Source organism: Eschscholzia californica, unplaced genomic scaffold (assembly GCF_041429995.1).
Source record: "Eschscholzia californica isolate CP2 unplaced genomic scaffold, dmEscCali1.0.p SCAF_3, whole genome shotgun sequence".
Classification (NCBI taxonomy): Eukaryota; Viridiplantae; Streptophyta; class Magnoliopsida; order Ranunculales; family Papaveraceae; genus Eschscholzia; species Eschscholzia californica.
In genome coordinates this window covers 33,126,305-33,139,993 of record NW_028238420.1, presented here as the reverse complement: position 1 = coordinate 33,139,993, position 13,689 = coordinate 33,126,305, and the positions used below count along the sequence as shown (strand labels likewise).

Here is a 13,689-nt window from a genome sequence, read left to right as displayed (position 1 = left end):
TTCTCTCTCTAAATGAAGATACTATTAGTATTATTTCATTTTATTCTTTATAGATGAACTATTACTTATCCATAATTATATGTTGTTTTTCTCTCTCTAATTGAAAAACTAAATTTATAATATAAAACTAGAGTTCCTATTGAGATTATTTCAGTTTCTTTTTTATAGATGAACTACAATCAAAGAAGAGACTCTATACTCAAATTGTAAGAACAAAGGTTTGTTTTTTCTGTGTTACCAAGAAAATGGATTATTTTCTCTTAACGGACCAAACAATAGAAAATGCCAAAAGTACTGCAGAGAAAGTGTTTCTTGGTGAAAAACTTTCTTGGAATAAAAAAAAGGGGGTCCAAACAGCAAATCTCCCTAAATTTTTCTCTATTTTTTTTCCTTTCCCTAAATTACTATAAAACACAACCTTATTTTTATTTTATGTTAAGAGGCAGAGGAGATGAATTTGGGCTTCAAAATAGTTTCTTTGAAAAAGTGGCGTGAAGAATCGACGTCCCTCATTTTTCTCTCGTATTCTTCTCCTTGTTGACAGACAGAAAAACAGGCGAATGATGGTAAAGAAGGCGACCTAAGTTGAAATATGTCACCAGGAGAATTCGGAAGAACAGCTCGTCTCTCTGAAATCAATCGCTATGTCGATGTATGTAACTCTCTAGCTCTTAAAAAATTGCTTAACATTTTATTACTTTCATTTCCCCCCTTCAGAATCTTAGGTTTTTTTTTTTAGGTTAATCAGATTATCTAATTTTCCATAGTTGCTTTTAAAGATTTAAGGGTTAGGGTTTATGATGGAATTAATGTCTATAGAAGGAGTCCTATCTGAGTTTATTCAATTGTGAATTTGGTCTACTTGTGTTTTTTATTAATTCATTTCGAATTAGATATGAGCAAAAGCATTGATAGGTCGAGATTGATTGATTTGGTGGAGTTTACTTCAATTTAGATAGAATGCTTCATGCTTGACAATCACCCTTTTCGTTTCACTTCACTTAGTTCCTTCGAGCCTTCGCTTTAGCTGTCTCACTCATCTGAAAATTCAATATATGGAAAACGAACTTGCAAAAGATGTATCTAGTGAATCATGGTGGTAGTATTTGATAATCAGTTTGTAACATTTCAGAGGATGTATGCTAATTGTCATGAAAACGCTCTAAAAGATGGAACTTGGAACTGGGGGCTGTTTTTTTATCCGTTTGTTTTGTGTCTGTTTACTCCTTTTAGGCTTTTATACGAACTTGACCTTTAACATCTGGGTTATTAGCCTGTGCTGGAACGGTCTTATAACTCTCACCACTTTGCTAAAAATGTAGGTTCATGGCACTTCAAAATCTTAAGAGAGCCGGACATGTCTTAAAAGGTATAAGAAATCAAGGAGTAAAATACCATGGGGATGTGGTTAAAGCTGAACTACCTTCAATTTATAAGTTATCTAGAAGAGAGTTTTCAAATATATTATACGAACCGAAGCTCAAGGTGAATATATATAGTTGGGCCAAGGCCTTTTGTGTCCTCTCGGCTAGTAAGGCCGTGAGATATCATGCCCAAATTGCTTGGAGAAGTCTTTCTCAAATATGTTCATATAGTGGTCCAGTGTTTCATCCGATAAACAGGATTGCTTGTGCTGTGAGCTTGGCCTTAACTAGATCTAATCTTTTAGGTCCGAGTATATTAGGCTTCCTTATTGGAGAGGTAGCATGGACTCAAAGGGCTTATGCAGATGTCGGAACATTGCCAGTGGATTCTCTGTACATGCGTGCACAAGATGGCCATATTTACTTAGCCTCATTATTGTTTTCAGTCCTAGAATGTTTTGTTTTACTCTTGAGAACAGTGTATTTGGCAATTTTGTTCTCTCCTGCCATAGCGATGGCTCCATTTGCGGACAGTTTTGGTGTTCAATATAGGAAAATGTGGCTTCAACTTGTCCATCTTACACTAGAGAAGGCAGGTCCGGCATTTATAAAATGGGGTCAGTGGGCAGCTACAAGACCCGATCTCTTTCCCAACGATCTATGTTCTGAGCTTACAAAGCTTCACAGTGAAGCGCCAGTTCACAGTTTTGCCTACACAAAAAGGAGTATTGAGGCAGCCTTCGGTCGGAAACTTCCAGAAGTTTTTGAAGACTTTGAGGAGGTGCCTGTGGCATCTGGAAGTGTTGCACAAGTTCATCGAGCCACTTTGAGATTCCGTTACCCTGGTCAACAGATAAAACCCATTTCAGTTGCGGTCAAAGTTCGACATCCTGGGGTAGGTGAAGCCATTAGAAGGGATTTTGTGATTATTAATTTTATCGCGAAAATCTCAATGTTCATACCTAGTTTGAAGTGGTTAAGACTAGATGAAAGTGTACAGCAATTTGCGGTTTTTATGATGTCTCAAGTTGATCTTGCTAGGGAAGCTGCACATTTGAGCCGTTTTATATATAACTTCCGCAGATCAAAGGATGTATCCTTTCCAAAACCCTTATATCCGTTTGTTCATCCTGCTGTTTTAGTTGAGACGTATGAGCAAGGAGAAAGTGTTTCTCACTTTGTTGATGAGGTTGAAGGGAATGATCGAATTAAAAGTGCTCTTGCGCACATTGGGACCAATGCACTTCTGAAGATGCTTTTGGTACAACATTTCTCCAAATCTAAACTTTTGTTTACCCTAATTAATTGGTAGTTTAATTCGTAGGACATTTACTTTATTTATCATTTTTTTCAGGTTGACAATTTTATCCATGCAGATATGCATCCTGGAAATATTCTTGTCAGAGTCGCTCAGAGCAAGGCTTCACATAAGCGACTTTTTAGATCCAGGCCTCATGTAGTTTTCCTTGATGTAGGGATGACTGCTGAACTTTCTAAGAATGATCGGATAAACTTGTTGGAGTTTTTTAAGGCTGTTGCTCTCCGTGATGGTCGTACTGCTGCAGAGTGCACACTTAGATTATCAAAACAACAGAAATGCCCAAATCCGGAAGCCTTTGTCAAGGTAATACTTCAATTCCTTGGCTACATGAGAACCGAATTTCAACCTTGTACTGGATCGTTTAAAAAGATGCTTAGGGTATCCCATCAACTCCTTAACTACACATACACAAACACGCATTTGAAATGTCTTTATTCTTAACAGGAAGTGGAGAAGACGTTCCATTTTTGGGGAACTTCAGAAGGTGGTGGTATCCATCCCGCAGATTGCATGCAGCAATTGCTGGAGCAAGTTCGACGTCATAAAGTTAATCTTGATGGCAATGTTTGCACTGTGATGGTAACCACCTTGGTTCTCGAGGTAATCTCCTTTTAGGGTTTTCACGCGAACTTTAATTTAATGAGAGGCAATATCTGTGTCCATGTTACATAGGTCAAAGATTAAATATCAACGAACCATCCATTTCCAACATTAATAACTTGAGCCCCTCTTCACAGAGTTCTAAAGTTTTAGAATGATCTCCTTACTGCGAGGGTGACCCACTTGGATCCGACAACATTTTGTACGGGAACACCCACAAAACAGATTAACGTATCCATGTGGGTAGAGTTTGAGTATTACCAACCATATATAATTTATTCCATTATTTATGTTGTCTTTCTCTACAGGGCTGGCAGAGAAAGCTTGATCCAGATTATAATGTGATGGACGCACTGAAGACATTGTTATTCAGAGCAGACTTGTCGGAGTCTCTCTTCTATACAATTGAAGGACTTATGGCCCCATAAGGTATTGACCTAAATTTGATCAGATCATACAGTTTTGACAGCGCGAAGCTTTATCACAGAGGTGACCCAAGCATTTGCAGTTTCAGAGAAATAACTTCGCTTGGCGTGTTCAAGGTCAGGTGTTACTTAACATTTGTTATTTCGGGATTATTCGTACTATGATAGCATTCTGTATGTTTGTCATTTTTTATATTGTTTTCAGTAACATTTAATAAGCCTTTCAAGTGGATGATGAAAAAACAGAAAAAAAGGGGAAAACAAAATAAAGAAATAAACCAATTTCATAAGAGTCCCTTTTCAATTGAAACCCGGTGAGGATTTCAGTTGAACTTGTAGCCTGTGAATTGCAGGTTCTGAATGCTTTTAAAAGTAAATTTGAAACCTATGATTTTATTGAAGTGTTCTCTTTCTTATTTCATCATTTAGTAAGATACCAAAATAACTTGAGGATAGAAAGCGAAAACTGTAAGCAGGATGGCTTATGAGTCACAAAATAGTTTAGGGACGATGCGAGGGGCGGGGATGCGAGGGGCGGAGGTGGGGTGTCCACATTATATAGGTAATAGGTAAATAGGTGTATGACTTCCAACATCTCATACTAGTGTATGGATATGTGATATATAAAATACACAGTAAATTTGCGACTACTGCATTCTATTTTGCAAGAACAAGAATCTGATTTCCATTCTTTGTCCATCTGATTGCCCCAACAGCTGCCAGACCTTCTGTTTCATTCTCAGAACATACAATATATATATATGGTAATACTTTAATTAGAAATACAAAAATAAATGAAGAGGACTTCTTAAGTAATAGAAAAATATAGGACACCATTGCATTAGATCATCTTGATTCGGCTAGTTGCTGCCATGAACTGACCCGAAGAAGTTGCAGAAAACATGATTGAATGCAGCGCTGGTGAAGTCAGCAGACTTTACACAAACGAGGACGGTGATGAATAAAAAGACTTCATCAACGCTGCACTCAATGATGATTTCCTCTCTCTCTCTCTCTCTTCAACTTGTTTCTCTGTCATTAATTTGAAGTTCTCTTTGATTTTTCTATGAATTCTGTGTGTAGTATATATTTGGGTAAGGTAAGAAGTCCCCATGAAGTACAGTTGAGTTTTTTCTGTACTCCAGTCCAACTTCAGATATAATGGCTTGTACTACCAGTTTTCTTTATAATAGAAAAAGTGAAAAATGAACAAGAATCTTGTACTACTACCAATATAACTAACTTCAAATTCTTTTCTTCATCTTGTACTAAAACAAATAAGGGGGCTGCTAAAGGCACCAGACCTTTGTGCTATTAGCCGGCGGCTTTATTAGCACCCTAGGCCATTTCCGTGAAAACCATCCGGCTTTTCTAACAAGCACTAGTTGACCCTTAGATAACGCCGTTAGACTCCTTTTTAACCAAAAACCTGGCTCCGTGGAACCTTTCTTCCTGCGTCCTGGGAACCTCTCTTCTCCATGCTGTGCTCATCTCTAACTTGTCATTAAGCGTCTATTGTTCGACCACAAAAGCATGCTTAACATCTTATAAACCGTAAAGCATGCTTTAGTGATTTGATCTCTGAGTAATTTTGAGTGACTTGGAATTAAACTTGTTGATTACATGGTTGGTGCCCTAATGTTAAGGTTCAAACTGGTCCAGTCAAAATACATTGTAACCTTTTTGGATTGAGCAATCTGCGCTCTTTCGCTGACAAATGGATTTGTTAGTTCATTTCTCTCTGGAAGGCCATAGACTGGACAATCTGGGATATCTCAAGCTCTACCGGAACAGCCGGTCCGAATTGTCTTGAGAGGTCCTGGACCCTACCAGTATTCAAGTAGTCTATTTTTTTTTATCGCATTATACGTGACGCTTTCAGTCATCAAATAATAGGTTAAGGAATGTTTACGTATCTCATTGGAAATTTTTCTGGTTGGAGCAAAGCATGTTGATTATTTCTAGGTTTTGAGAAGATAATAGGTTAACATAAAACTTAGTTAAAATGTGGGTGCTTATAGAGTGAGTCAAGCCAACAAATTGCCCTATCATATAGGCGAATGAACATTGCGACTATTTGGAACTTGGAAGGAGTTGTAGTGCGAGTCAACATGGGAGTTGGTTTAGCACTAGTATGGAGATGATGAAATCTCTATTTCTCTTATGATTTAGATCTCAAGTTTAGTGTAGTTGTTACTCTATCAAGGTCAGATCTGGAGGCATTTTCCATTGAAATCTAACATGATGTTTTTGTATTAAAAACCATTGAGTTGAATGAAAGCAATTAATAAGGTTAGATAGTTATTATTGGTTATTGTGGCAACCAAAATCCAACTTTTATTCTCCCCGATAGGGGACTCAGAGGCACACGGCGAATAGGGCCGTGGTTCAAGTCACAGATTCAGACCATGTCTGACTCTGGTAATATGCAGTTTTTACTACTGAATCAAAAACAAAATAGAAAAAAATGAATAATGTAGTACACGAATGAGAAGGATATTAACAGGTAATGTTCTTTAATTTTTAAAAGAAAACAAGATAAAAATGAAGAGAATCTGGTTCCAATTCTATCCAATAGATATATATATATACTGTCTTCCTATCTATGTCAAATTCTGTAGTTCATGAAACATATAATCACCAGCCTTTGCCTATAAGCCACAACCAATCTGCTGTCACTCCAGCAAATATACCTAAAACCAAACACAATACTAGCAAATTCCCCAATGCATTTTGCTCCGGTCCCTGCCAAATACACTTGAGACGTTAAAAATGCTTCCGCAAACAGTCGCACAATCAAAAAGCTACAGGGTCCCCATGTCATTAGGGCAGTGAGTGGTAAGGCGAAGCGGACTCTGAAATTTGGGGGTGGGTTGGGGTAAGCTATGTTCTCTTTGTACGCCACTCCATAAGGCGCTAAATCAGAAAGACGAGGTTTGAGCCTTTTCAAGAGGCAGTTCGCCCTCGACAACATAGCGTGATTCACTCATATATGGAGCTACACCAAACTAGTCATATCTATACATGTGTGTGTATATATATATATATGTATGTCTATAGGGTTTTCGCATAATTAAACTTACCTTGTAACCTTTTGGTGCACTAGTAAAAATGCAAACGGTTAAATGCCCATTAGTTAATCCTAAGAAGGATGATAACAAGATCATCCATCCTTGACTTCCATATTTTGCCGTGAAGTAGAAAGCCGGAATGAGTAAGAACCGAGAAAGAGCAGCCACCATTAGACCCTTTCTTGATTCGATCTTCAAGCATTTAATCAATGGAGTATATCTTCCGACCAGATCAAGGACATTGTATGATGCAATTAGAACAAGTGCATACCTGTAAAATCACTAGATATCAAACAACATTCATGGTGAAAAAGAATACTGTATTTTCGGAGAAGATGACAACTTACCATGAACCCAAGCTATGGGATCCTGTATCTTCGGATAAGAAACCAGGAAAAATTGACAAAGTAAGGAGATAGATCAGAAACATTTCAATTGCATAATCTATATTCTGCATAAACAGGTCTTTGCTGCTTAGGCGTTCTAGTTTTTCCGGGTCTTCTTCATCCTGCAAAATTCCATAGAAACTTAAAATCATGGAGCTCAAGGAAAATTGTTAGTCTAACCAAGTTTAGAGAAAGGACATTAATTACTCTTTCGATTGGTAAATCTTTGGTGCCACCTGCAGCAAGATCTGCAGAAACTGTTTTTGATCCTTGTGAGGCTGCATGAGAGCGATAGTATCTAACAATCGGTAGCTTGGGGAGGACAAACGCGTAAAGAAGAACACATAGAAGCTCAATGAATGATGAGATTGCAAAGAACAAAACTGCATCAAGCAAACCCATAATAATATTATTAAGAACAACTTCGATTAGTTCAAGCAACTCAAACCTAAGTACAACGTCAATAAATGGTAAACGTAGAAAAGATGAAAACATACTAGCACCCTTTCTGAGACCGTTTTGAGAGTTCTCGAAGGCTGATTTGGTAATTAGCCTTAACGCTGATGTTAAAGCCCCAGAGGCGGCCCAACCAGCAACGAAAGACTGAAAGATAACCAAGAATGTAAGGATATTTATTCTATTATATCTAAGATAAACGAAAAAACTGCGTTTGAAAATGAAATTGAAAGACATTACTTGGATGATCTCAGGGCTCATGAAAGAAAGATCTCCGATCATTCCGCCCTGGACGTGGCCATCTGCAACTCCAAACAATCCGCTTACAACACATATACCTATAAATGGTCCGATTCCTCCTTTACCCGATGTTGCTAAGTCCAGCTACCCAAAGAAAACCCGATAACATTTAGCGATATACTGCTATTTTCAAGGTCTAATAAGCATGATGGAAAATGTTTGGGAACTTACAACTATGATTAATAGTGAACTAATGAAGAAAAGAAAATAGCCAGTTAAGTTCCTTCTTCTTGTGTTTATAGTTGCTTCTTTGTATGTTAATATAGCTAGTGTTCCGAGTGCAAAAGGTTGATACACCAGGCTAAGGATCCTCGTTGGGTGGTAATGCTGCAAACAAAAATACACGAAAATTTTTCGTAAAACTTAATATATTATACCAAAAAACGGAACTAATTTCATTGGCATAAAATCAGAAGCTTAATATGAAATGTATAGATTGAAAAACAATCACTTACGGGGAACACATTCGCGTAGTAATCTTCAATAGTTAACATACTATTCCATGACAAAAGACTCCCATTTCCTAGAAGCCAACATACTAGCATTGCAGTGTACTTTCCCTAGTAAATATTACAACAAACAATATTAGATAGAAGTTTCTTAACTACGGAATTTGACTCGATTTAACCTAATGTTCGACGATTTTGGTTACTAGAAAATAAAATAACTTAAGATCACATACCCCATGGTTGATTGGATCTGTGTTTTCACTTAGGGTTGTCATGGCATCTTCTTTTGATCAAGACCTATATAATATGAAAAAAAAACCATATTTAGGTAAAACAGTATAAGATTAAGATTTAAGATCGAGTTATCAATGTAACAATGCCTCCTTGGAAGTTGGAAGTAACCCATCATAATCATAAACACCCGTTTTTAAGTATTTAAAGAGTTCAAACTTTAAGAAATCCTCCTCCGTTAAATTTAATATTTATGAAACTCTAAACAAACAATGGATGGCCATTCTTATCTTATGGACAACCGATCGAGTTGTTTCTATATATAGGATGGGTAACATGGGTTAATTTTTTTATGAAAGTAAAAAAAAAAACTCCACTTTCATAAAAAAGAATCTAGTCTCTTTCTTTTAAATCCACTTATTTCAATGCAAAAAAAAAAAAAAAAATCTATCAAACACATTCTTAGAGATTTCATTGTAATAAAAAAAACTATACGACCACACATAAACCCATGTTTGATTATGAAGCTAAGTATAAGAATTCATGAGGAAACAATAATCTTTTCGAAGAAAGAGAGTAATATTAGGCATGAATGAGAATGCAGAAAACCTTCTTGAAGAAAAAAGTTTAGGTTAAAGTCTATGTCTGTTAGGGTTTCCACTAACTAGTCTATCAATAAGAACAGAAAACTTACTTCAAAGTGGGTTTAGTTTTTTTTTTGTTGAGGGTAAAAGTGGGTTTAGTTGAGGTGAAGATTCTTCTACTTCTGTATAGAACTTATTGGGCAATATTTTCGATGATAGTGGTTGATGGTTAAAAGTATAAGAGGAGAATTATATAGATGATGTTTATCTATATCTATATATATAAAAGATATAAACGGTTTAGTGTTTTGATTTGGAGGGAACCAAATTTGGAGAGGTTTCCTTCTTTGAGTACAACAATGCTACTTGGGCACTCCAACCCGTCCTTTGACTCGGTCAAACGTGATTGACAAAGATTTGATTTTTTTTTACATTGGGGCACACGAGTCATTATATTTACACGTCACCCCCATATAAATATAATATGAAATATATCATGAAATGAATTGACATTATAAAGACCCTCAGGCGACTCTCAGAGCCGTGTCTGAGGGGGGCGGGTAAGGCGTCCGCCCTAGTCCCCACCTCAGAGAGGCCCATTTCTTATAAAGATCAAGTTGAATTTATATATATTAAGTTGCATTATGTAGTTTGGTGTCAATAGTCAACTAGCTCGGTTGGTATAGTACGTATGGTTTCAAACTAATGACTCAGGTTTGAAACCCACTGCCTCGTTCCCGTTTTCCCCTCTTTTTACAGTATTACGAGGGTTAAGCCATTAAGGGAAAGAGTTGTATTGTTAAATCAAATCTTTATTTATGCGTTGTTACCCTTTCTCTTCATTTTGTTGTTTAGGTGCATCTCTTCATTTTTAAATTAGTCATGCTCACTAAAAATCTTTGATCGGTCCGTGATCATCTATTATATAAAACAGAAGGGAAAACGATGACTGGGACAAACATCCTTATTTAATTATGCATATTGTCTAGAAGCCCTTCTCAAAATTTAAAATATAGTCCTTCGTAGAGATAAAGTTACCTATTTAGAAAACAATAATCCTTTCCTTCTTAGAAACAAAATAACTAATTTACGAAAAAAAGAAACAAAATAAATTTCAAGGGTTAAAAAAAGAAATTAAAATCTCTCTCTCTCTCTCTCAATAAAATAATAACTAATTTAAGAGAAAAGAAACAAAAAAATAATAACTAATAAAAATCTCTCTCTCGATGAAATATAACAATAAATTTCGTAACATTTGATCGATACAAGTGTCCGTGCCCTAGGGCACGGGATATACCCTAGTATTTTGATAAGTTGCAAACTGATCATTCAATATAATTTTATACTAAGATCCAAACATTCTTTGAAAATTTAAAATTTTATTATGTTATTTGTAGTTATAAACTTATAATCTAAGAGCATCTCCAATGCAAGACTCAATCTTAAAATCTTAAGTGCCACCTAGGACTTTAGAGTTTTTTTTGAGAAAAAATCTCTCCAATGCAAAACTCAATTGAGATCTTAAGATGATGTGGAAGCATTAAGTTTTAAGATGTCTCAACTAGAAACTCTATTTTTGAGATTTCTTTTGAGAGTCTTAAGTGTCCCAGTCATCAAATTTAATTTTGGACCAATAAAAAATCTTTCTTTATCAACCACTTTTTCTTATTAAATGTATGTGTGACATGTGTCTCTATTAGAGTTTTTAGAGTGTTGCATTGGAGAAGGACTTGAATCAAAGACACTCAAGTTAGCCACATGGGAAAGAGAATCTCTATTGAGACTCAACACATAAGCCAATTAGAGATTTTTTTGAGTTTTGCATTGGAGATGCTCTAAGATAGAATAAACAAATCCTCTTACTCACAACTGATTTTGGTTTCTTAGTTTCTATTTCCTACAAAAATGAAATTTTAAAATGGAAAAAAAGTTCTCCTATGACTATCATTATCAACATTTGGAATCATCTATTGTATCTGCTAATAAATCATCTTCCATTAGGTTCAATTTTTTTGCTCGTAATCTTTTTTATTGTTAGAAAGACCCGTAATTAAATTTCGCCCTGGGCCCTCAAATTTTCAGCCACGGCTCTGGCGACTCTAGAGGGCTTTAAAGCCTATCTAATCTTACTTTTATGTTATTTTTTTTTTTTGTAGATTAATCATGTGACCAACTAATCGTTTAGCTCTTGTACGTGTTCGTTTTGACCTCCAGAGCCAAAAAAAAAAAAAATCAACTCTCTCTTAATATAACATTAAGAGCCAAAAATAGATTTAACTCCCAAAAAATAAAATAAAAACATTTATATTAGCCCTAAAATGATAGAAAGTGCGAACAATCGAGTGAAATGGGTGTGAATTTTGACGTGAGTCCCCCACGTCAGATTCCTTCAGTGCGTCGACATAATATAACATGCTTCTTGCGTTTGGATCTTTTTAGATCTTTATGTTCAAGATTTAGTCCTTCCATTGCTTTATAAATCTGGATCATATCGTTTCATCAAGAATGGCTCAACTCTATTATAACATGAATTAACTCTTCTCAATCTTCTTTATCTACCAAAATCGAAAACCCAGCTGCCTTCTTAATTTTTTCACCAAATTAAGAGATTGAAGTTTTCTGATCGATTTTGATTTAGGTTGAGATCAAATCTTATATGAATTTTATCACAAGTCTTTTGTCCAAGCCTGGAGCTCATATTTTGAAGAGTTTTTTTGTTTTTTCCTCATTTCTAGCTCCAACAAAACTAGGGTTCTTATCACAAGTATTTTTTTTTTTTTGTTCTTTCCTCATGTCTAAGCCTTGAGCTCATTTTTTGAATTTAGATCCTAGAAATGGGTCAAATTGTCTTGTGGAGAAGAAATCTAGATTTAATCTGATTAAGGTTACAGGATCTTGGTTGTTCGTTTGATGATGTTGCAAATTTTGTAAATCATTTCAAATGAGTAAGGCAACTTTTGATAAGATTTGTCAACAACTGAATTTTGCTATTATTAAACAAAACACAATTCTCAGAGATGCAATTCCAGATCCTCAAAAGGTAGTTGTTTGTATATGGACATTAACAACTAGTGATCTGCTTCCATTGGTTTCAAAATGATTCAGATTAGGTATTTCTACTTGTTATAAACTTGTTCTTAAAGTTTGTTCTGCTATTAAAACTATTTTAATGCCTAAATTTCTTCAATGTCCTAATGAGGAAACACTTAGAAATTTTGGGGGAAGTATTTGAATCAATTTCAAGAATAAGTGTTTCAATTTATTTCAAAAAGAAAAGCGCAGAAATAAATAAAGAAAGCTTCATATGCAGTAACACTTCGAGGAGTAGTTGATAAAATAAGGCTTTTACTGTACTGGTTGGCCTGGTTCAACGCCAGATGATCAAGTTTTAGAGAAATCAGATTTAGATAAGAGACCTAGTGGTGGTGAATTAAATAGAGTTCTTTTTATTGCCAGGAATTAAATGGAGTTTAATAGTAGGAAGTAGAGGGTATCCATAACTGATTGGGTTTTAGTTCTTCATACTCAAACAAATCTAACTTGGACACAACATGCATTTAGTTAGAAAATTTTGCAGGGTCGGCTAGGACCCAGAAGATACCATTGCATGAGACTGGTCGGTGATGCGGTAATAAATAATAATTTGGATAAACTAAATTACTCTTTATTTATTTTCCTCTTCCCAATTTGTAAAGAGTAGGATTACATTATATAGGCAATGAAGGGAAGTGGTTACGTGGAAGTTACTAACTACTCAGTTGGAATTAGACAAGATAATGTTGAATTTGAATTCAAAATACAAATAACTCAAAACGAATAACTACCGTTTAGAACACATGACACTTCATCCTTTAACATCCTTGTCTAACTAATTGACAATTTGTAGATTAAGTTTGTCACGCGAAAGAAGGAAACGAGGAGAAGACAACGACTAGGTAAATATGTTAGCTATTTGATCGGCAGTCAAGATGATATGCAGAACAATTTGTTTACGAGATACCATTTCAGGGACAGAATGGAAATCAATTTCTACATGCTTGGTACGAGCTCGAAAAATTGGATTAGTTATAAGATAAGTTGCACCAATATTTTCACACCAAAGTGTTGGAGAGATAGAAAGATTAATATTCGACTATGTAAGTAAAACCCGTAAACCAAGTTAGTCAACAGCAACATTAACAGTAGCATAGTATTCGGCTTCAGTGCTAGAGTTTGAAATAGATGGTTGTTTTTTCGAACTCCATCATACCAAACCATGACCAAGATACACTGCATACCCAACAGTAGAACGTCGATTGTCGAGGCAGCCTGCCCAATCCGCATTAGAAAAGGTCGAGATCGTTGGAGGATAATTTTGTAAAAATGAAGACAAATCGTAACTGTGTCTTTTAGATAGTGAAGTAGTCATTTAACAAGACGCCAATGTTCAACAGTAGGTTTGTGCATATATCGACATACTTTATTAACAGTGAAAATGATATTTCGGCGAGTTAGAGTAACAT

General features: G+C 35.6%; 2 protein-coding genes across 4 annotated transcripts; one reads left to right on the top strand and one right to left on the bottom strand.

Annotated features, from left to right (window-relative positions):
• The first annotated feature begins 242 nt into the window (after window positions 1-242).
• On the top strand, window positions 243-4,111 carry LOC147549670 (uncharacterized). Of its 2 annotated transcripts, none has more exons than XM_086667715.1 (5): window positions 243-652; window positions 1,323-2,625; window positions 2,719-2,988; window positions 3,130-3,285; window positions 3,594-4,111. In XM_086667715.1, the coding sequence occupies exons 1-5, from the start codon at window positions 645-647 to the stop codon at window positions 3,711-3,713; spliced, it is 1,857 nt and encodes a 618-aa protein (XP_086523841.1). In that variant the 5' UTR covers window positions 243-644; the 3' UTR covers window positions 3,714-4,111. The 2 variants fall into 2 exon arrangements, with proteins under 2 accessions (XP_086523841.1, XP_086523842.1); XM_086667716.1 differs by having other exon boundaries at window positions 494-1,029; window positions 1,104-2,625.
• A 2,059-nt stretch (window positions 4,112-6,170) lies between these two features.
• Window positions 6,171-9,427, bottom strand: LOC147549669 (equilibrative nucleotide transporter 3-like). 2 transcript variants are annotated; one of them, XM_086667718.1, is made up of 10 exons: window positions 9,298-9,427; window positions 8,606-8,669; window positions 8,379-8,483; window positions 8,095-8,250; window positions 7,864-8,007; window positions 7,665-7,770; window positions 7,375-7,550; window positions 7,129-7,289; window positions 6,794-7,052; window positions 6,171-6,455 (listed from the first exon to the last, which is right to left on the bottom strand). In XM_086667718.1, exons 2-10 carry the CDS (start codon window positions 8,645-8,647, stop codon window positions 6,348-6,350), a joined length of 1,257 nt encoding a protein of 418 aa, XP_086523844.1. In that variant the 5' UTR covers window positions 8,648-8,669; window positions 9,298-9,427; the 3' UTR covers window positions 6,171-6,347. The 2 variants fall into 2 exon arrangements, with proteins under 2 accessions (XP_086523844.1, XP_086523843.1); XM_086667717.1 differs by lacking the exon at window positions 9,298-9,427 and having other exon boundaries at window positions 8,606-8,804.
• Window positions 9,428-13,689: the final 4,262 nt, after the last annotated feature.

Bases quoted from the DNA above. Each gene is read 5' to 3' on its own strand.
- LOC147549669 (XM_086667718.1), bottom strand. From the start codon at position 8,647: ATGACAACCCTAAGTGAAAACACAGATCCAATCAACCATGGG. The intron at 8,484-8,605 runs GTATGTGATCTT...AATATTTACTAG, and splicing joins CAGATCCAATCAACCATGGG to GGAAAGTACACTGCAATGCT. The intron at 6,456-6,793 runs GTAAGTTTAATT...TGTATTTGGCAG, and splicing joins GTGCACCAAAAGGTTACAAG to GGACCGGAGCAAAATGCATT.
- LOC147549670 (XM_086667715.1), top strand. The intron at 2,626-2,718 runs GTACAACATTTC...CATTTTTTTCAG, and splicing joins CACTTCTGAAGATGCTTTTG to GTTGACAATTTTATCCATGC. The intron at 2,989-3,129 runs GTAATACTTCAA...TATTCTTAACAG, and splicing joins ATCCGGAAGCCTTTGTCAAG to GAAGTGGAGAAGACGTTCCA.